Source organism: Littorina saxatilis, linkage group LG7 (genome assembly GCF_037325665.1).
Source record: "Littorina saxatilis isolate snail1 linkage group LG7, US_GU_Lsax_2.0, whole genome shotgun sequence".
In the NCBI taxonomy this organism is placed as follows: Eukaryota; Metazoa; Mollusca; class Gastropoda; order Littorinimorpha; family Littorinidae; genus Littorina; species Littorina saxatilis.
In genome coordinates this window covers 22,431,263-22,454,628 of record NC_090251.1, presented here as the reverse complement: position 1 = coordinate 22,454,628, position 23,366 = coordinate 22,431,263, and the positions used below count along the sequence as shown (strand labels likewise).

The 23,366-nt window shown below is 41.1% G+C and overlaps 1 protein-coding gene across 2 annotated transcripts; it reads left to right on the top strand.

The window, feature by feature from the left end:
• The first annotated feature begins 1 nt into the window (after position 1).
• LOC138970933 (uncharacterized protein KIAA2013 homolog) lies at positions 2-22,636 on the top strand. Of its 2 annotated transcripts, XM_070343515.1 has the most exons (17): positions 2-187; positions 3,031-3,066; positions 3,872-3,886; positions 5,719-5,816; positions 6,864-6,986; positions 7,911-8,039; positions 8,414-8,472; positions 8,987-9,079; positions 9,733-9,806; positions 10,207-10,347; positions 11,004-11,106; positions 11,541-11,609; positions 13,936-14,135; positions 14,604-14,778; positions 15,412-15,614; positions 16,340-16,464; positions 17,431-22,636. In XM_070343515.1, the coding sequence occupies exons 1-17, from the start codon at positions 60-62 to the stop codon at positions 17,613-17,615; spliced, it is 1,956 nt and encodes a 651-aa protein (XP_070199616.1). In that variant the 5' UTR covers positions 2-59; the 3' UTR covers positions 17,616-22,636. The 2 variants fall into 2 exon arrangements, with proteins under 2 accessions (XP_070199616.1, XP_070199617.1); XM_070343516.1 differs by lacking the exons at positions 3,031-3,066; positions 3,872-3,886 and having other exon boundaries at positions 3-187.
• The last annotated feature ends 730 nt before the right edge of the window (positions 22,637-23,366 follow it).

Genomic DNA, 23,366 nt, shown 5'->3' with positions numbered 1-23,366 from the left:
TTTTATTTAGTGCGTCATTGCAATATGGTTGCTTCTGTTGACGAAAGCAACGATTGGCAATGAAGAATGGTCTTTCGCTTCTAAAACCCTTGTTTTCGTGTTGTTTAGGTTCTCTACCAAAGACCACACAGATGTGGGTACGAAGCAGACTGCAAAGCGCTGTGTCCTCTGTCAGTTCTTTGAACAGGTTAGTAAGAAGCGCACTTCGTTCCTGTACTGCTGTTGCAGAGATGACGTTGTGTTGTTATACTTTATAGTGCACCGTAAGATTGATTGAGTAGTCGAGGTCTTGCTGAACTTTTGAATTTGTAACAAAACTAACATGCCGTCTTTTTCAGTTACTACTTTATTATGAGGGTGGTGGTTGTAGCAATTACGCATTTATGGTTCCACATTGTGCTTTTATAGCCAACTTTGTCAAAAGCAGGGAATTTCAACTTGAAGCTTGATGAATGTGCATTGATTCGGCTGAACATGACACATTGACAGTGTGAATACATGCAAACATTAACAGCTATTGTGTTTTCAGCGTAGCAGTAATGCATGTGTGTTCGGGAGAGCAACGGAAAAATCTACCTTGACCTTGTACATGTAATTGTATGCTCTCCAGTTAAATATCCAGTCAGATTCTCTAAGTGTACAATTTACTGTGACTGACTCCAACTCCAAGCAAATCAGGCATGATCAGTTCTCCAAGTCCAAGACTAGTAGTGGCAGTGACACATTTTGGTGTTACAGCAGTCCCTCTCATGAACGGACACCCTTGCCCTTGGGCCATAGCAAAACTGTCCACATATATATATATTCAAAGAAACTACAATGGGTTCCTCATGTACAGTGTTTGATATATTGCAGGTGTCCGGTCACGGGAGGGGTGACCACACCACCCCCTCCCCCATACACTCACACTGAGACACACAAACAACAGGATTGAGTATATGCTAATCACTTCTTGTGGCTACTAAACAATAACAATAAACTCCTAATACTTCTTTAAACGTTCTGTAAAAATGATTTGTATGAAAAGTGTTGAAAAGAAGAGATAAAATAAATCCTCAAGGCAGTGAACATACTCACCATGCACTGACATACGAAAGCAGCCACACAAACACAGCACAGAGGAGCGTGTGCAGATGCTTTGCAAGAATAAGCTTGAAAACTAGTTTGAATAAATAGCAGCAGATAGAGCTGCATGTCATAATCATGTAATTTATTTTCTTCTTGTCTGGCTTTATTGACTGCATGCCGATCATGTGGCATGGCAGTGACTTTTCACTCTTCAGTCGCAAATACACTGTACATAACACAGCTCCCAGTCTCCCTCACTAATGCCTACCCCAAGCCGTGACAACTGATACTTGGAAATTGTGTGGAAGTACAGTACACCTCTCTATTTGTCTCCAATGCTCTTCCTGCTGACATGCAGTGACACCGGACACCCCACTGAGTTTAGCCAGCTACCCCTCCACCCCCTCCCTCTCTCTCACTCCCTCTAGCCATGTACTGTTTGGGGCTGTGGCCAGAGAGGCCAGCTGCACTGTTCACTCAGAGCAAAACCAGTTGACTGTGTCCTAACTTTTGACAAAGCAAGACAACTGAAGGGTTCACAGATTAGGCAACCGACTCACTGGTCAAGGCTGAGAGGAAACAAGAGTATCTTGTCAATGAAAGAGGTTACACACAGACACAGATGCTGAGAACCGATGCTGAGAACCGTGGCCGGTTTTTCACTCTCTTTCGCTCAGGACCTTCATCGACTGTGGTTTCTGTTGTTTACGTCCAACAGACAAGAATAAAGAGCACAGTGCAGTTTCATGTTGGCATCTTCGCATGTACTCCACTCCTGACCAAAACTACCCCCCCTCCTGATGGGTACACGTGCACTCAAGTTATCAGTGACTGTCATCAGGCCATTGCGGCTGTGATCTTTGTACCAAGAGCCGGACTGCTCTGTTATCGATTTAGTTGTGGTGAAAATTTGACGATGGTCTGTCCGTACATTGGAGGTATGACCTGCTGTTGGGACCGAAAATGAGTGTCCGCGTCCACGTTTTGCAGGTGTCCGTTTAAGGGGGGGCAAATATAGAAGGAAAACACTCCGTGCCGAACAAATGTGTCCGTACATGTCAGGTGTCCGCTCACGCCGGGGGCCGTACAGGCAGGGCATGTACTGTACGTAGTGTACCAGAGACGCAATGTATACATGTCCCTGACTGTACAGACTAAAAGCTGTAGTTATTTTATGCAGTTTAACAAGTTTGCCTAAATTTTGAAATGATGAATGACCATGCATGCATATGCTGGCAATTGGATGTATCTGGTAGTGGTAAACAGACGTGTGTTTCTTTTCGGTGAGACTTGCTCGCGGCTATAGCCTCTCGCAGAGCTAGTAAGCAAGAGTGAATATGAAACCATTTGATGGTTATAGAGCTCTACGCTAAGATTTTACACCATTGGTTGATACTAAAAAGATTGTCTGCACTGTTCGGTAAACGGCCACGAACAGCCAATCGGATTAGCAGCAATGCGATGGCCATTGTTTCTCATGTAGCGAGCACCTCCAAGGCATGCTAGCATTATCTCGCTAAATCCTAGCGTTCCTTGCAGCGAGAATTGCCCAAGAAACGGTACTTCCTTGCCCCACTGACGCTTCACTCGCCAATTCTCACCTTAAAGAAACGGGGGACAGAACTTTGTTAGTATGTTACACAACTTAAAGTAAACTGAGAAGAAGAAAAACTAGAATGGGTATGGTAATTTGGTAGTGATGGGTTTAACTGAAATAAATTCTTCTTCTTCTTCTTGTCGATCACTACTGAAATAAATTGAATTAGATTAACATTTAAGTTTTAACTGAGGTTAGTGCCAGTTCCCTTTCTTAAATTTAAAAACAAAATTCCAGAGCAGTACATACGTTCTTTTACTACATCCATGTTTTTACTATATCTATACAAATGTTTTGGTGCTCTGCTACTACTAGTGCTCTCTTTGATTCTTCTTTTATGTTCTACTTTCTTTGAATTGGAATAGCGGTGACTTTCCTGCAATAGAATGGACTTGTACCAGGTACAGGCGATTGGAAGACATGGTTTCTTATGTTCATTGAAGTTTGGTTCTTTTCTGATCTCTGTTTTTGTGTTTATGCTGATTTGTTTGCTGGTTTTATCTTATTTTGTTGTGCTTCTCGGGGTGGGTTTTTTTTTGGGGGGGAGGAGGGAGGAGGAGGGGTGACAATCTGTCTGAGAACTATAATTTTGATAGTGCAGGTTAAACTGCCTGCGGTAGTACTCTATCTTTATTGACTGTGTTGTTTCCAAAACATTTTTAATGAATTCAATACATACGGTAGACCATGGCAATAAAGTTTAACAGAGATACCTCTGATGCAAATTAGAGAAGTTTTCAGGCTAATCAATAAAAGTCAAGCATTTTAAATGTTGTATAAATTTGTCAATATATTTGAACTTTAAAATGTGAGTGTCACTGTTACAGTGATTTATTTAGCTTCAACTCAGTGCTGACATTTAACTTATAATTTTCTGATGATGTAATAACTGATATTGCCAGAGAAGCTTGGTGGCAAAACATACTTAAACTTCTAATCTTTAATGGGGATTCTGTAGCAGTTAAAACAAATTAACGGTGACGCTCATTCTAGATGTAAATGATTGTAATTGTTTGTTGTGATCTTGAACTCTCAAAAGCCTTTAAAGATGGGTACAGCCCGGTGTGTGCATACTGTCTAATTTGCTGGTGGTTGTTGCTCTTTTTAGGCCGAGGGAAATAACTTGAGGCATACAATGATACAAGGTACAAGTTTTGTGTTGAAAAGATTCCTTTTAACAAAGTCAACAAACTTATATTTCAACAGGAAATGTGTGAGGGGGTGAGTGGTTGTTTATTTTGCATTTGGTTTACTCATTTGGTTACTGTTTCTGTTGTGTTGTTGTTCTTTTTCTGCTTGCATAATCCATAAACATGGATTTAATGGACTCAAATGTTGTCATAATGAAAGAGAAGAGAGCAATTATTAACGTGCAGGTTGGGTTTTAGAAACAAGGCCACTGGAAGCAGAATACTGTGTAATTAAATGATTCATGAATGGACGGCGGTTAATTATACTCCTGAAAGGTTTCTTTACGTTCCGGATTTGTTTTGTTGATACCACTGAAAACTCATTTTAGGAGTCGACACCTCTGTATCAACTTGGATAATGTAACATTGCGGAATTATTGACCTGCATGTATTTTCTCAGTTTATGCATGCATGTTTCTGTTCACTTTTCCTTGCTTTCCTGCCCTATTTAAGTCTTGTTGGCCTAGGCTGGTTACATAAGTGGGCAAGATAATATTGTGTACTACGGTGTCTGTGTGGGTTTTTTCTCATGGTTTTCACTGTACACCATACAGAAAACTGCTTTCTGTTTGTGATGGAAGGGTGTACATTATTTAAAATGAGTTGCCGGTCTTACTCAAGGGGATCACAGTTAAATAACATAAATAATCATGGTATTTCTACTTCTAATTGTGTGTGTGGCAGTAGTAATTGAAATGACAGGGCTGCAAACTTGTATGCTTGTGCAGATGTAGATTTACTTAATTTATCTGGGGGAGCTATTTTTCATACTTAGGTGTTCATGAGTATTGCTGTTGACTACACGTATCTTTATTGTTGCCAACCAAACCAAACTTTATGAGGTTTCTCAGTTCGCATCTCCCTCCAAAATGCAATCAACATTTCCTATGATCACGTTCTGGGGCTAAAGGCTGACTGTGGCCGTGTGGGGTATGCCAAAATGGAACCAAAATTACCATGTTTTACAGTTTTCTTACATAATCAAACACAATGTCTTGACGGAAACTACCCCAGATAAAAAAGAATTCTCCCTCTCGTCAAGACTAACTTACTTCCATTTAGGCTTTTGACGTAATAAGTGTACGCGTTGGGTCTGATTAAGGCTACATACGCTGTCCTGCCTGAACAACAATGAAAACTAATTCTTAAAACAATTGCAGCTTTCGACTCCTTGCAAGGTCAATGAAACTTGGTATCATTTGAAATTGAGGCATGACTGAAAGCAGTGTCTGTGTACCTGCAAGCACAGTAACTTTAAGGGTGAGAGTTTTAAACTGTTTTTGTAAATGACAGGGGGTAGGGTTAGGACTAGGAGTGGGAAAAGGCCGGGACACAACAGGATATATGTGAGACAGCTGCACCATTGTAAAAGTGTATGCGGTGGGAAACACCCCTGCATTGATCTGGACATACACGTATTTTACTATGGTACTTTTCTCTGACAACAATTTAAAACAAGGGGCAATTGTTAATCAGATAAAATCACCAAGCACAAAATTGTTCAACAGCTGTGGTAAAATGTTCCGTCCAGTTGTCAGCCATGTCTTGGTTGGTACGACATCTGTTAGTGTGCGTGTGTCGGGGGGGGGGGGGGGGAGAGAGAGACGGAGAGAAAGAGAGTGCACATTTCAGACTTCTCGTGTGATGTTATTAATTCTGCACTTAAGTTTGCACCTCTTTTTGTTCCAGAATTTATGTGCACTAGAAGCTTGGAAGAACATAGTATATGTTGTTCCACAAGTCAATAAACAAAAGCATGTTTGTTAGCAAGCATCTCTGTGTTCTGCGTGTAATCAAAAGACAGACATAATATTTTGTTCACACACAGCATTAATTGTGACTTTTGTTTCTCGTTTGTTTCAGGTCCAGGAAAATTGTGCTGTTAGTGCTGATTGTTTTAGCTTTGCTCTACTACTTGGTCCCTTACCTGTTTGACACCAAGCACAAATACAATCAGCCAGGTAAGGTTACGTTTATTTGTTTGCTTTTCTCTCTATTTGGAGTTTGTTATCACTGCATGACTTGGTCTTTGTTTTGACGGGTCATGACAGATTCATATTTTCAACAAGTCCTATTATTGAGACAGAAACATGCATGAAGAAAAGTAAATCCATTAGCACCTGTGTTTGTGTTCATGTATGGGCATGCACAAATACACAGTGGAAGAGTCAAGCATTTATAAGAGATCTATGACTATGTATGTATAAGTGTAACTCAGCTGTACAAATACTGTAGTTTTTTTTCTCTCCCCTCCTGCTCATTCAGGATCCATATTGCACATGTTGACTTTCTGTTGTCCTAACTGACACCTGTGTTAGTCACGAACAAAGGACACACACACATTCTCTGTCAGCTCTCTTTCTTTCTCTCCCCCCCTCTCTCTCTCTCTCTCTCTCTCTCTCTCTCTCTCTCTCTCTCTCTCTCTCTCTCTCTCTCTCTGCCTCTGACTGTCTGTCTGTCTGTCTGTCTGTCTCTCTCTCTCTCTCTCTCTCTCTCTCTCTCTCTCTCTCTCTCTCTCTCTCTCTCTCTCTCTCTCTCTCTCCTACGTTACATATACGACGCTTTATATTTGTGTATAATATGTAATGTGTAAATATTCATATGTTGTTGTTTTTCTGTACCGTTTTTTCTACGTTAATATCCGTGTAAATATGTGATTAGATTAGTCCCCTCTCTGGGCGAGGGCTGGTTGAAAAAAAGCTTGTTGTATTGCTTATGCCACAACCCTCGAAAAATAAGATTTGATTTGATCTCTCTCTCTCTCTCTCTCTCTCTCTCTCTCTCTCTCTCTCTCTCTCTCTCTCTCTCTCTCTCTCTCTCTCTCTCTCTCTCTCTCTCTCTCTTTCTCTCTCTCACTCTCTCTCTCTCTCTCACTCTCTCTCTCTCTCTCACTCACTTTCACAAGCGCACACACTCCTGCTAACACCTCCTGTCTCTGCTGCCTTATACTCTGTCTTGCTTTGCACATTAACATACCACAGTTAGCGCACATGTCTCCTCTGACTCAGAATCTGTGGAGGAATGCCTGCAGGAGAGGCTGTCCGAGTTTCAGAATGCCATCGGTTCAGGAGATGCCTTTCTCCAGGATGAAGGGGCGCAAGCGGGAGAGTCGTTCAATGTTATCTATGTTGGTAAGTAGATGATGACAATGATTACAGTGGAACCCCACATGTAAGACCTTCAGTAATTTGAGGAAATCAGTTCTGGTGGTATTCTTAAAATGGAATTAAATTTACAGAGGTAACAGCAAATCTGAGAAAACAGGGTCTTCAAAGGGAGGTACATGTAGACTTAAATTTGGGGGGGGGGGGGGGGTGGTGTTGGTTCCACAGTAATTTCTATCAGTTTTTGATTAGCACATCCCTTTGTAGTTTGTTGTTAATCAATTGACAATGAATTTATTTTCTCCTTTTGCTTTCTTAAAGGTACTGAACTTGTCAAATCCAGGTGCACAGAGCCCCTGGGGCTTTTAGTCATACCTCAGGCAGCTATCCGTTAGAAGAACTACCAAGTTTCATTGACTTGCACCCCAAAAAGTCAAGAACTGCGATTTTTTTACAAATTAATTTCATACTCGGACCCGGCTGGTCTTGACCTATTTTTGGATCTAAATTTAGATCAGGTAGATCACCGCATCATGCACAAAAAGACACGTCACTAGCAAACTATGTCAGACATCATCATGAGTTTGTGTAAAACAAAATGGAGGCCGGAATCACTCAGTTGAATCGAACTCCGACCAAACACCACGTAATAACTAGGTTAATTTATGCACTCGCGTGAACAAGAAACTGTCGAGCTTCACAGATGTCGTCGTTGGATAGTTTTGGGTTTGTTTTACTACCAAAGGAGGATTTTTGAACTGTAAATGCACTCAGCTGCAACAAAAACGCAAAACGAAGGTTGTGAGCTGCACTGTGCCTTTAAGAACATTTGTTGCATGTTTTTCATTCCGCTGACTTGATCGTACATATCCCCATGTCTTTCGCACAATGTGAGTTTAAATTAACTAAATTCTCTGGAGAGATGTTTAAGACTACAACTTGTGTTTCCAGGAAATGGGCGGATGGCAGCGGCTCTCAACTCGGCCAACGGACTGTTCATTCGACTCAACCGTGCGCTGTCCCTTCCGGTCAAGTACTGGCCACTGGCCGTCAGCACCATCAAAAAAGAGAAAGTCTTAGGTTGGTGTTAGTGCTGTTATGTGTGAAAATGAATGTGGTTGAGTGGGAACATGATGATGTTGGTGTTAGCTAGTGCCTTGACTCCTGTTCAGGTAATAGCATAATGATCGTAAAAACTGCTAAAAGTAAAACCACACACACAAAATGTAATTTTGTTATGCACTTAATAATAAGAGGTGTGTGTGTGTGTGTGTGTGTGTGTGTGTGTGTGTGTGTGTGTTAGCTTGTGTGTGTTGATGTTGTTGATGGTAATGTGTGTGTGCGTGTGAGTTATCTACCAAAAAGTGGTGTGTGTTTTTTTTATCGGATCTGACTAGTTCTGGTAAATTATTTTCTATCTTTTCAAACCTGTATATTTTTACCTTTATTTGCAGAGACCAATATGCTAGACATCAGAAGTGGATTGGCATACAAACTGCAAGCAATCAGAAATGTAAGTTTGGTTTGGTGTTAACTGTTTACTTGATGGTGCTTTCTGTTTTTTTCAGGAGTTTTAGATAATGGAACGTGTTGTTCTAGTCCCACAAAGAGGAAGGCAATGACAGATACCCTTTAATAGTTATAGTAACTGTTTCTCACGCTGCATACTTTTCCTTGATTGACAGCTGTCGCTTCTGTCAGATTCCACTGTTGTCCTCTGTTGTAAACTCACTGCTTTAGGTTTTAAACATTTGTAAGTTAGTTGGATCCTATGAACATTTTTGACAGTGAATTAGGAAATTATAATCATGACTGTACTCTTATTAAGAAGAGAGACAGCAATTACAAGACATACTAGCAATATTAAACAATAAACACACAACTTTGCTACCAAGACGGAGAGCACGTGTTAACACACGAGAGAAAAACTCATCTCTAAAACATGAACACGGAAGAAAAAGGAGAAGATGGGGATTCCCTATACCATAGATTTCTCATTATGTTCACTCTCTGTCTCGGTGTGGCAGCCGTCAGGGTGTGTGAACGTGGGGAGCCAGGTGTACGCTCATCGTTCCAGACCCTCATACCTGGTGCAGGACATACGGATACAGAACCCCACGGTGAGCATGGCATGCAGGGGGTTGGGGGAGGAGGGGCAGGGTGTGGGGGGGGGGGGGGAATGGTATGGTAGGGGAGGTTAAGGAGGAATGGGACAAGCAGAATGAGAAACTGAAAACTGCAAGAGAAAAAGTATGGTGTGTGTGTGTAACTTGTGGGTGTATCTGACTGTGTGTGTGTGTGTATGTGATGAGTGTGTGTGTATGAGGTGTGGTAGGTAAGGGGGTGTCGATGTGATATGGAAGAGCACAATAGGAAACAGAACTGCAAGAGCATGTGTGGGTGTGCGTGCGTGCGTGCATGCATGCATGTGTGTGTGTTCATTTTGGTGACTAAGGTGTCTGATGCGACGTCTGTAAGAAAATGAGATACAATGTTTCACTGGCACTGTTACTTATTACGTTGAGTGAATGTTCAGGTGGAGAGAACGGAGGATGTGGCATTGATGGCCTAGTGAGAGAAAGTTGACAAATTCATCAATACAAGTGGGTATAGGTGATGGGGATGAGTTGTTGGGTCAGTATTAATTATAAGGATGGAAATGTCATGTTTGTTTATCAGTCTTTGTCTGGAGAGTATGTGGGTGTTTGTGAATGTGATTAGTTGTTTCATCATTCTGTCTGTACTAAAATCACGCTGGTTTTTTTCACTTTAGAAATATTCTCTGCAAGTGGAGTTTGATCAAGTCGGGGCTTCTGGATGGACAGGAGCTACCACGGAGATGAAGCAGTGAGTTATCTTCTTTTGGTTGCAGACACTTTTCAAACTTTGTTAATGAATTAAACCCTTTGTTACCTGTCAGTGTTACACACACACCATTTAACCAAGATCAACAAGATAAGGTGAGATATAAAGACAGGCAGATACACGTAGAACACATTTTGATCCCCAATTGGTTTGGTTTCAGAACAAAATTTCCCACCAAAATAGTTTGGTTTCAGAACAAAATTTCCCTCTAAAATAGTTTCAGGATTCTGTTGATTTTTATGGCAAGGATTATGTCAACTAAATTAACAGCATTTGCAACCACAAAAGAAAACTCCAGCACATCCTAGTGTCTTTGGAAAGAGTGTGCCTGGAATCGGGTAAATTGTGGACTGACATGTTGTGTTTGTGATGATGTCCACAGAGTGTCCAGCCAGTCGGGCACCAGTGTCCAGTATCGGGTGACCAGAGGCATCATAGAGATCCCAGACTCAGACTCCGTGGTGGCCGCAGCCATTGGCAGCGTGGTGCTCAAGCAGTCCGTGCTCACCGTGCTTCCTGACTCGTGAGTTTGTGTCTGTGTTTCTAAGTTTATTGTGGTGTTTCTTGATGTCTCAGATCCCTGTGTGTTTTTGTGCTCACCATCCTTCTTGACTCGAATGCTTATATCTGTGTTTCTAAGTGGATTGTGGTGTGTTTCTTGATTACTCAGATATTTGTGTGCTTACCTACCAGCAAAGTTGCATCATCACCAGAAATGCATTAGCTACATTTGAGGAGCTTTGATTGAAGCAGAATGCGCAGGAGAATTAAGTCAAGAAAAACCTTCGCTGAAACTGAAAGGACGGTACCTTTTATCAGCAGGCTGTTGATGTAGTTTGCAGCATCATTTAGCTTGCACCATTTTGTGTTAGGGAGGCTTGAAACTACTTTGACATTCTGGAAGGAAGCTTTTAACTCTTTATCTTTATCTGCTTCTGCACAGGCGTTTCATTTTTTCCCGGTGTACCTTCACAAACATTTCATGACTTCTACTTTCTACCCCTCTCTCCCTACTGTTTAGCAATGGAACTGTTCACTGTTCTCTCTCATGGAATTGTTTTTCAGTCAGGTCATAACCAAGAATACAACAAGTTTGTTTTTCTGAACCAAAGTTTGGAAGTGTCTTATAGTATGTTATTGAGTCTCAGTCGATGTGTGATTGTGTGATTGTTTTGCCAGGACCCACAACTTCCACCTACTGACCGTGGTACACTACACCAAGCCGTCACTGAGGGCTGAAGCTGAGGCCGCCCTCCCAGGTCTGGCCGCTCAGGTGGAACAGGTAGGTCAAGGTCAAATAGTAAAATTGGTTTCACTTAGAAGCAGAAATGAATAAATATATGAATGAAAAGATCTGCTATGCTATACTAAATTTCTATTTTTGTCCCCAGAATAAGAATCTATTTGGGACATGAGGTGGTTGTACGCTAAGAAAAGATCTAATAAACAAAGGGAAGTAAGCGGTCTAAATGCATACGACATGTGTAATAGAGTAAGTGAGAGTTATTCGAAACCAGTCTCCTGGCATCTGAGAAAATAACAAACATTAAAATGAACAAGTGACTTTCATCACAAAACAAAAGTCATTTGAAATAAGTTTTGGCATTTTGCAGAGTATCGATGTGAAATGGCATTCCTGTGCATTGTATAGCTTGTGTGCAACACTTTATATTTTCATGTTGACGTTGATTGACTGATAGTGTTGTTGTGTGGCAGGACATGGCCAAGGGACTGGGATACGCTGACAAGCATCTCCGCCAGCAGCACGCCAGAGTGTGGGGCAAGGTCAGTGGCACCGTCTGCATACAGTGGAACCCCCTTTTTAAGACATCCTAAAATCTGAGAAAATCAAAAGGAGGGAGTCTTCAAAATGGGGGTCAATTTACAGACGTTAAGAACAGAAGATTTGAAAAATCAAGGCCCTGAAATGGGGGGAGGCTTAGATTGGGAGGTTCCACTGTATCTTTCTATTCTGTTTTTGCCCACTGAGCAGAAAATATATTTTAATTGTATTTACCGTATTTGACGGACTACAGGCCTCGACTTTTTTTTTTTTTTTAAATCGCATTGCGGCTTATAAAAAGATGCGGCTAAAACGTTACCTAAACTTGAATAGCATTCACCTAATGGAAGTCGCCGCGGATTTTCATTTCGCTCGATTAGCGATTACCGGTACTTTATTAGCTCTCTACTCGACGCTTTTCTCTTTCTTTCGCGAATCTTCGTTGGTCAACAAGTCGTCGTGACAAGATAGCGTACAGAGAAACACCGGATGTATCAGGATCTCGCGCGCGCGAGATTTTGTTTTTTTGTGTCTCGCGATAGTTGGAGGAGTGAGAGCCGCCATGTTGTGTTTTCGTCTGCTCGAAATGTGCGCAAAAGTTGTAAATCATCCCAAAAAAGCTTATACATGTGTGTGTTGGTTACAAATTGTGTGTGTGATATTTTTCTTCAAACTTTTTCACTTTTCTTCTTTGTTTCACTTGTTTATTCTCGGAGCCGATTTCGCCAAATACCGTACTTTCGTTTGCCTGGTTGTTTTGATTGATTGACACGATCTGATTATATTTTTTTCGACGGCGGCTGATATAGTGTCTGGCCATGTTGGGTTTGATGCGTGCATGCCTGGTTTTCTCCTGTAGATGGGTGTCGGCACAGAAGGTCTGCCCGCTGTCCTCAGCCAACATGCTCCGTCTTCATGGCAGCTCAAATTTTTTATCGAGGTTCTCTCCTCTAGATCCGCCGTGTTTCGCCTAGGGGCTTGCGCTGCCTAGTTGATAGGGTCACCTCGTAGAGGATGTGGTCATATACCACGCACGGTCGGTCTTGGGATAGGGAAACGTTATGCTAGTCCGGAGGGATTACGCCACAATGGCCACCTCGCGAAGACCCAGGGTCCTAGACTAGGGAGGTCCAAGGGGGAGCACCGGGAGGGCTACCCCTCTACCCGCACCTCTAACACAATCCCTTCCCCTGGTAGCTTCATCCCCAAGGAGGAAACAGAGCTACCTGCAACACCCCGGCTAATATAGTGACGCGGCCTATACGTGGCTCGTCCCAATTTTTGACTCACATGCGAAGCAAAAGTGAGTCTATGTACTCACCCGAGTCGTCCGTCCGTCCGTCCGTCCGGACGTCCGTCCGTCCGTCCGTCCGTCCGTCCGGAAAACTTTAACGTTGGATATTTCTTGGACACTATTCAGTCTATCAGTACCAAATTTGGCAAGATGGTGTATGATGACAAGGCCCCAAAAAACATACATAGCATCTTGACCTTGCTTCAAGGTCAAGGTCGCAGGGGCCATAAATGTTGTCTAAAAAACAGCTATTTTTCACATTTTTCCCATTTTCTCTGAAGTTTTTGAGATTCAATACCTCACCTATATATGATATATAGGGCAAAGTAAGCCCCATCTTTTGATACCAGTTTGGTTTACCTTGCTTCAAGGTCAAGGTCACAGGAGCTCTTCAAAGTTGGATTGTATACATATTTTGAAGTGACCTTGACCCTGAACTATGGAAGATAACTGTTTCAAACTTAAATATTATGTGGGGCACATGTTATGCTTTCATCATGAGACACATTTGGTCACATATGATCAAGGTCAAGGTCACTTTGACCCTTATGAAATGTGACCAAAATAAGGTAGTGAACCACTAAAAGTGACCATATCTCATGGTAGAAAGAGCCAATAAGCACCATTGTACTTCCTATGTCTTGAATTAACAGCTTTATGTTGCAAGACCTTGGATGACCTTGACCTTGGGTCAAGGTCACATGTATTTTGGTAGGAAAAATGTGTAAAGCATGTGAGTCGTATGGGCTTTGCCCTTCTTGTTTTTTTTAAAGTCGGGGGTGCGGCTTATAATCCGTCAAATACGGTAAGTGGGGAAGCTTGTCTTTGAGGGTGACTGAGAATTGTGAAAGAAAGAGCCGTACAAATAGCTCTGACATTATTGTGGTTTTGTGGCCTACTTTATCAGCAATACCACTGCAACTGTAAACTGGATTTTATTCATTTCATAAAGAATTATGTGGTTAATTCAGAATGTTTTTGTTTATTGTACTGTATTATTATTATATTATTATTGATTTTTATTTTATTTTCAGTTGTGGGAGAGTGGTTTTCGTATCAGCCACTCCAAGGCTTCAGGTGTATTGAACGGTGACAGGATAAACCGCACCCTCTATTACGTTTTGAGCAACGTACCAGCGCCCATGCACGACCTGAGTACCAGTAAGAAGGACCGTCAGGCTATCGAGAAAGTCCTCTACTACCCTGACCGCTGCTACCAAGGCCACTACACTCTGTGAGTTAATGTTGATTCCTACAGCGTCTGAAGTTTATGGCGGTGTTAGCCTTTGAGTTATGCTGAAAGATACATGTGTGTGGTGACCAAATGGATGATCATTCTGAGTGATTGACTGATTCACTGATTCATTGATCGACTAACTGACCGACTGACTCGTTGACTGATTGATTGCCCCGAGAATGCAGACACCAGTTGTGGGTGGAGTCAGAAGATGAAGATGAGATGGCGTGTGTGGTTACCACCTGAATGATCATACCGGTTGATTGATTGGTTGACTGACTGACCGTTTGATTGGTTGACTGATTGATTGATTGACCGATTGATGCAGTGATACAGACACCTTGTGGGTGGAGCCAGAGGATGAAGACAAGATAGCGCGGGTGGTGACCACCTGGATGATGGTATTGATTCATTAATCCATAGATTCATTCATTCATTCATTCTTTCTTTGTTTGATTCCCCTAGTGATGCAGACACCCTGTGGGTGGAGCCCGAGGATGAAGACGAGATAGCGCGGGTGGTGACCACCTGGATGATCACGCTGGAGAAGCACGGCTGTGAGTTCATGGTGCAGGCGGGGGCGGAGGGGGTGCTGCAGGCCATTATTCTCTCCCTTGGGGCACTGCACTTCCACAACCAGGTCAGCCATCTTCTATGCCACACAAGCGGCGTTACTTTTAAAGTGTTACTTTTTTGTGTTTTGTTGGGCTCCCATGAGTGATCAGGAGAGTTAGGAGGCTGTCATTTAGATCTGTGACTGTGTTATACTTTGGTCACAAATACAAATAAAATGTATGTATTGATCTACATGTATTACCGTTTGTCCTTTACAATTGAAGGCACAAAAATATGTACTCTTTTGTAGTCTCGGCCAGCCACCTAGATATGAGTTATAGTCGTTCATATGGCTCAAAGAAGGAAAATCCAGCGTTCAGTCGATACACTGTGGTTTACATCCACAGCTTTGACATTGTCTCCCTTATCTCTTCTTCTCACACTTTAAAGGTTTTTTATTCCAGGATGTTCTCCCGGACAAGATTTGTAACTTTCTAAAAGAGATCAAGATTTTTAACAAGATTTGAATCCAAAGTGTGAAAGCGATGAAGTTTTAGAACTTTCTTTTTACAGTGATAGACCTGTTTGTGAATAGTTAAGCATTGAGCTTTCCATGTGAACTGAAAAAGAAAACCAACTTGCATCGGTCTCGTATAGCATTAACTGCTGAAGAGACGATAAACAATAACAACCAACCAACCTTCTTCTTCTCACTCAGCATCTGGAGCTGAACATGGACCCTCGCAACCTGCACCGTGACTTTTTCTTCCGTCGCATCAACTACGGCAACAACACCCACGTCAACATCTCGGTGGAGGTGGGCACCGACAACAAGGCCAGCATGTTCGTCTCCCTCGACCGCAACGACAAACCCTACTACGCCTGTGACGCCGGCTGTCTGGACGCCCCCGCTGAGCTGACGTGAGTGGCTTGTTGTTGTTGTTGTTGTTGTTGTTGTTGTTGTTGTTGTTGTTGTTGTTTTGTTGTTGTTGTTGTTGTTGTTGTTGTTGTTTTGTTGTTGTTTTGTTGTTGTAGTTGTTGTTGAGGAATTTGAGGTGAAGTTAAGTTGTTACGAGAGTGGTGGTGGTAAGGTGGGGAGGAGGGGATGTGACGCCTCTGCTGAGCTGACGTGAGTGGCTTGTTGTTGTTGTGGAGGATGTTGAGGGGAAGTAAGTTGTGAGAGTGGTGGTGGTTGTGGTTGGGTGGGGGAAAAGGCTGGGGGGAAGGGCTGCGGAATGCCCCTGGGGTGGGGGTGGGTGGGTGGGGGGGGGGGGATGCCCCGGCTGAGCTGACGTGAGTGGGATGTTATTGTGGGGGGTGACTTTGTGTGTGTGTGTGTGAACAACTGTGTTTGCTTGAATGTGTGTATCTGTGTGAATCTCGGTGCATACATTGTCTGTCTGTGCATATGAGAGAGAAGGAGAGAGAGAACTGCCTGTGCATGGTTTATGTGTAAGCTCAATGGGATAAAGGATAAATCAAAGCATGGCATTCACATTATTGAGTAGACTAGTCTTATTGTTTTCCAAAAAAAGGAGAAAAAGTGTTACTTACCTTTTTCTTGGTTGTGTGCTTCTTTACTCTAAAGTGCTGTGTGGTCGTAGTTCCATAAAATGTATCTTCTAAGATAAGATTTTTCTTTCCAGCAACAAATGGCAGAAGTTTCCAGTGAAGCTGACAGAGCCACTGACAGGAATTCTGTACATCACAGCAGACAAACAACACATGGAGGAATTGAAACACTCCATCCATGTTAAAGAGATAGTTGAAGGTAAGCCAAAGCTACACACACACACACGCACGCACGCACGCACACATACACAGTAACTATAACACACCACTCATTTCAAGGAGAAAGCTGAAAGTAGGCTATACCTACACGCACAGCAATAGCAGTTCTTAACTTCTACAAGTACAGTCAAACCCCTCTAAAATGACCGCCAAACGTTCTGCTATAAAGAGGTGGTCACTATGGAAATGTGTGTTATATAAAAATTTTAAAAAGTAAAATTGGGGGGATCATTTGGGTTGGTCTTGATGGGGAGGTGGTCGTTATCAATAGCTGGTTGCCTCGGAATGGTTGACCATAACTGTAAAGGTATGAGTGCAACCACTGGCACTTCAATCGACATTTAAACAAATAGGAACAGAACCAGAACTAGCATTATTCATTGTGATCAGCACCACTTAAAAACTTGTGGAAACTCAAGTGACACAGACTCAGACAGGGTAATACAGCACAACCTACAAGTTCCTTTCAAGTGACACAGACTCAGACAGGGTAATACAGCACAACCTACAAGTTCCTTTCAAGTGGACACAAGTGCATCACACATTGGTTACATAACAAAACTCCTGGTCCATTTTCATCTTCTTAGTCAGTCACTAGTTCCATGTAGATAAAAAAAAAAATAAGACAGAAATACAAAAGTAGGCTAAACCCAAATAAACATTCAGCTGTTCAAATAGTTATCTCCTGGTGTGGAAAAATATAATTACTGTGATCATTCTACCAGCCAAACATACGCTTTTTGCATTGTCTTTCGTAAATGGTGACCAAAATTATATCTGGATTTCTGGATTGAGGCTGGATTTCAATTAATTATTCCATGCTCATGTTATTTTGATAGAAATTGTTTAATTTTCAAATTTGCTTTGCGATTTAATTTTTTTTTTTAAATGTAATGTCTTATTTCATTATTTTATATGTTTTATTTTAATGTCATTGTTGTTTCAGCCCCAGCCCTGGAGCACCATGTGATAGCGCTACACAAACACGGCCACCACTTTGGAGGCCTTCCCACGCTGTTCTGGGTCTCCATCGCCTTTCTCATCGTCATCTTCCACATGTTCCTCTTCAAGCTTATCTACAATGAGTACTGCCAGGGCCAGGATCGATATCGCAGCAGATACAACTTGTAGCAGGATGGACTTTTGGTTTTTTGGTTTTTTAAGTTTAATTTTTCGCCTTAGATTATCATTCATTTTCATTTTTCAGTTCTTGTATGTGTTGAATGTTAATATGACAGCTGTTGTGAATTGGAGATCTCTGTTTTTCATCTGTTGTCCCTTGTTTTTGTTGAGACGGTCCCATTCGTCCCCCCACCCTTGCGTGTGTGTGTGTGTGTGTGTGCTCCTTACCAACTTCACTCTCTCTAAGCTATAGAATGACATCCTGGCAACTGACCCTTGTGGACACTGCAGGTGACTGGTCAGTTAGAGTGAGCTCCATTCACCTAAATAGTGTCCTGCTTCCCTTACAGAGACAGATGGAAGTACAGACGTACAGAAAGATGGACAGACAGATGGACAAACAGACAGATGGAAGGACAGAAAGACAAGAGGACTGTGTGTGTGTGTGTGTGTGTATGCGCATACATGTACCAGCATGTGTGTGCATGCGGAAGTGTGCATATGCATGCATGTAGAGGTGCGTGTGCGTGTCCTGGTTTGCTGGTTTGCCCGACTGTGAATATGCACAATACCTGTATGTGCACCATGCTTCAAATGTGGTTGGGTTTTTGTTATGATGGCTTGTTCAATATTGCCATGTACAGTATGTAATTGTGAAGCTTGTGCTTTTGAAGTGGGTTGTAAGTTGTACAAAATCTGGTTGTTGGAACAGACCTATTCTTTGTTTTTAGCCTTGCATCTTAAACTGGCTTAAAAGTAGCCCCTCTTATCTGTGGTGGTTCATGTGTGTGTGTGTATGTGAATATGTGTGTCTGTGTGCGTGTGTGTGTGTGTGTGTGTGCGTGTGTGTGTGTGTGTGTGTGTGTGTGTATGTGAATATGTGTGTCTGTGTGCGTGTGTGTGTGTGTGTGTGTGTGAGAGAGTGAGAGAGACACTGAAACCATGAAATGGCTTTGACCATAGCCTGAAAGTTTTCATTGTATCTCCTTAAAGCTAGCACACGTGACAGTGTACAGTGTCAAACTACCATGCGGCCATTCCAGTTCATGTCAAGTATTCTTGTGGGAATATACATTTATTTATAACCGGTATTATATGTATTTGATGTGTTAAACACTGGTACTGAAGTGATATCAGTGAAATTCTGTTACGGTCAATTTGCAGTGATGTAACATTGAATTGAGTTAGCCAGCTGTGAATATTGAATTTGTGATGATGATATAATGTCTGCATTTGAACAAGATGGAAGTATGGTGTTGATGTGAATGATGAATATGTTCAGTGAAAGAATGGCTGTCAGATTGATTAAAAGGATCAGTATTTAGTTTGTAGTACACATGTACAGCATGAATGATATGTGTTTTTATGATCTATATTTGTTGAAGGGCGTCACCGAACGGTAGACAAGGTTGTGTGTGTGTGTGTGTGTGTGCGTGTTTGAAGTTGCTTTAGATTTATATTTTTCTAAAGTTACCTTTCACTTGTCCCATAAAGCTCATAACCCTGTGCCAAGCGAATGGTCATTTTTGGAATTATAAAATCTCACTATCTTCTGGTTCCGTCTTAAAAAAAGCTTGAGTTAAACATAAAATCTTTCAGATTTTTCTGCAGTAACAAAGTTGAAATATATTTTCAGGCATTTAGCTGAGTATTTAGAAAAACAAGGTGTGATTTGTTTTGTTTGAATATTTCTGATCAGTGTGTGTAAGTGTGAGTGCAACTGTTTTGATGTAAATTTGATTGATGTCAGACACTGTTTTTAAAGTTCCCCCCGCGGGTTAGGGGGAAGAATTTACCCGATGCTCCCCAGCATGTCGTAAGAGGCGACTAACGGATTCTGTTTCTCCTTTTACCCTTGTTAAGTGTTTCTTGTATAGAATATAGTCAATGTTTGTACAGATTTTAGTCAAGCAGTATGTAAGAAATGTTAAGTCCTTTGTAATGGAAACTTGCATTCTCCCAGTAAGGTAATATATTGTACTACGTTGCAAGCCCCTGGAGCAATTTTTTTATTAGTGCTTTTGTGAACAAGAAACAATTAACAAGTGGCTCTATCCCATCTCCCTCCCTTTCCCCGTCGCGATATAACCGTCGTGGTTGAAAACGACGTTAAACACCAAATAAAGAAAGAAAAGAAAGAAAGTTTTTAAAGTTAAAATTGTACTTGCACCATGGTATGAATGATTAGTTTCAATTGTTATTGCTTCACAGATTGAAAGTGAAAGAAATGTGTTGCTGTTAGTTCTTTGTTCCTCTTGTGGTTGTTGGAGCAGTTGTTGGAGAGATGAACATTCATTAGACTGTTTCAAACACAGCGACATGTTGTTTATGTCTAGGCATACTTAGCTTCATTTGATGTTTGCAATACGTTCTTCCAAATGATCTTTTCAGTTTCACTGTTTGCTTAATCTGACTTTCTTTGTGCTCCATTTATTTGTCCATTGTAATGAGTATGCAAAAGACTAAATCTACATGTATTCTCTGTTGCATAATGTTGAATCTACCGTAAACTGCTGCTTCTGCATTCTTATGAAGTGTACGAAAAAAAAGGTGTGTGTGTGCGTGTTTGTGTGTGTGTGTCTGTGTGTGGAAAACCTTGATGTGATTTTGGTATAGGGTGTTACAAAAAAACAAGATCAGTAATAGTCGTTACATTGCAATTGAAGTGTCTTTACTATTTGCTGCATTCGTATGCAATGCTTTGGTTGGCGTTTGATTTTCAGTCACTCCTGTTTATCTGTTCAGATTGACAGAAGTAGATTTAAATGTTTCAACTCAAGCTTGAAATTTTTGTTTTTGTTTTTTCCTAAAAAAATTATCTGACAGGAACGTGGAGAAAAAATTACTGTGCACATAATTATTTACACATAGACTGTTGGGAATTAGATGTGTGTTTGACAGCGGAAGGGGAAGAATGTAGGTAAATAAGTGTACCTTTCTTTGCGTAAGCGTGTGGATATTCTCATTGTGTTTAATTCCAGACAGTGGATGATCATTTAGTTGAATGTTTTGAATCACTTGGTAATGGAATAGCCTGAGTAATTAGCACAGCCATTACGTGTTCTTATCTTCCAGAAACCCACCTGTGCGATGCATTTCTTCTGCGTTGTTATACTTTTCTTTTCAATTACATCTGCAGGCGATATTGTTCTTATCTTGAATTATTGCTATTGGGCTTGTTAACGGAAAAGGGGCAAAAATGCAGTGTACATATAAGCTGTTGTAGACATATGGCCGCCTCTGACGGGGACTGTTATGTGGGGGGCTCTGGTGTTTGGTGGGTCAAGTATTGTACAGTGGACTGGTCATACCCTTGGGGGGGTAGATGTGACAGTTTGTGAGACACGGTCGTTTCTTCCACATGCTTTAGTTTTGCCTAACTTTGGGGGTTGAAGTGTGAAAGATATATCCCATCTGGGTTTTTTAGGTCACCTTGTGGAAAGAAACTTCTTCTTTTTTAAAGTGTTTTTGTCATTATTTCTTGATTTATAAAAAAAAATGTGTCATGTCATCTCTAATCCATTACAGTTTGAGTACTAATCTCTGTACTGTCAATTTGGTGAATATTTTGACTTGAATAAAACCCAGTGATAACTTTTTAAAAGAGCTTTAAAGTTGATGGAGAGGACAAGAAGGCAACAGTCTGACATACAAATTGTCCAACCCTGGGGTGCTACTCTGAAGCTATAGAGTGTCAAATTGAAATCTGTGAGGCATCCAATAGAGTGAGAGAGGTGTGCTCCTTTTTTTGGGTGCCAGTTATCTGGTAGCCACAAGACATTTTCAGACCATGAAGCTTTTCTGTTTGTGTCTTTGCTTTTACAAGTTTGGTTGACTTCTTAACAGCTGACATTGATTTTGCTGTAAACTATTGTTGCCTTAAAACAATTATTTCTCTCTGCATCTCATCTAATTTCATTTGATTTTATCTGACTGCAGCGCTGGTAAGTGCATATGAAGACTTTTAAAATCTGAATGTGAGAAGGCCTGGAAAGGGAGGTACAGGTACACTGGATGCAGAAAACGTATGACTCAGGGAGTATTATAATTATAGGCACACTTCTTCTCATAAAAACAGTTCAGCTCATCTAAGATCAGGCAAGGCTTTTACATGAGATAAGACCATCCATCCACTCAGTCTCATACCAAAAATGAACAGCCTGTCTGCTCTTTATGCACAGCTCGAATTTGTTTGTGTGAATTAATTTAATAAAAGCCACTAGTTGCTTTTAAAGAAATTAATTCAAACAAAGATTTCAACTCGCTACAACAAGCAGTCAGAGTGCTGATTGTTGGTATGTGACCAAATAGAGGAATGGCCTGATCCCATGTAAAAGCCTGGCCAGATATGAAATGATGATGAGCTGTTATCACGGGTAGGAGTGTGCCTTTAAGGCATAGAGGTCTAGAACTGAAGTTTGCAATGTCTCAACCCTTGTAGTGTTGATAACCAGTCCATAACTAGTGCATGCTGTGCTGTACAATTCCATATCTACAAGTCAGGGTTAAAGTGTGGCAGTCTAGCAGGTCTTTGGGGGTCTCAAAACTCCTCCTCTTAGTCTTACTGGCTGATCAGTCATGTTTTAAAAATGCATTCAGCAAAGAAAGCAGATAAAGGTTTGTTCATTCAGCAATGAAGAGAAAGCAGATAAAGATTTGTTCATTGTTCATTCAGCAATGAAGAGAAAGCAGATGAAGATTTGTCCATATTATGGACAGAGCTATCATAATTGTATCTCTTCATAAAGTTAGTTCCTGTGTGCAAAAAAATCTTCATGATTTCATTTACTGAACCAAAACTCACCACTTTGATCTCCGTATGTGTCACAGCAAATCTAATATTGGTTAGGACTAATAAGTCTACAAAACAACACAAGCAGGATTTTTTAATTTGTTTTATTTATTATTCTTGTTTTTTTGATTGTTTGGTTATTGTATTTTACCTCTTGTTTGAAAATGTGGGTGTGATTGTGGGTCACTTGAGACAAATCCAAGAATGATACTGATATATAAAATGGATCTATTTTTCAGTGCTGATTTCGTTGTTGATGGTGTATGTATACGAGAGAGAGAGAGAGAGAGAGAGAGAGAGAGAGAGAGAGAGAGAGAGAGAGAGAGAGAGAGAGAGAGAGAGAGAGAGGTTGTGTGCATGTATGTGTGTCTTTCTGTCTGTGTGAGTCTTCAGATGTGCAATGCCATGACAAAACACTTTTCAGCTGTTTCCCTGAATACAGAGTATGACTGCCAAAATGACAGGGAAAACGGTCATACATGTAAAAACCCTCTCGTGCAAAATACTAGTGTATACAATGTACATGTGAGACTTGCAAACCACTAATACTAAAAGGAAAACTGCATGCACATGCACACACTCACACACACACTTACACACATACACACACACAACACATGCACGCACGCCCCCCTCCTCCATACACACACAACGCACGCACACACACAGCAGGCATGAAAATTCTCCGTATTTTCCGTATTTTCGAAAAAAGTAAACCGTATTTTTTTTTAATTTCCGTATTTTTCCTTTTTTTTATTTTTTTTTTTTATTTTTTTATTTTTTATTTTTCTTTCTTTTTTTTTCCTAGTCATAGTTATAGTAAAATAGTTTTGGGGCCATGTTTGAATCCAATTTTAAGGCTCAGATAGCCCCAGATTGCACCAAATTGCACCCTTGAAAAAAAAATTTTGGGGGAGCATGAAATTCCTAGAAGTCTTGGCGCTTCGCGCCTGCGAAACTTGGCGCTA

Excerpts from the sequence above, each read along its gene's own strand:
- LOC138970933 (XM_070343515.1), top strand. The coding sequence starts at position 60 with ATGAAGAATGGTCTTTCGCTTCTAAAACCCTTGTTTTCGTGTTGTTTA. Across the intron at positions 9,807-10,206 it reads GCTACCACGGAGATGAAGCA|AGTGTCCAGCCAGTCGGGCA; the intron begins GTGAGTTATCTT and ends TGATGTCCACAG. Across the intron at positions 14,136-14,603 it reads TACCAAGGCCACTACACTCT|TGATGCAGACACCCTGTGGG; the intron begins GTGAGTTAATGT and ends TGATTCCCCTAG.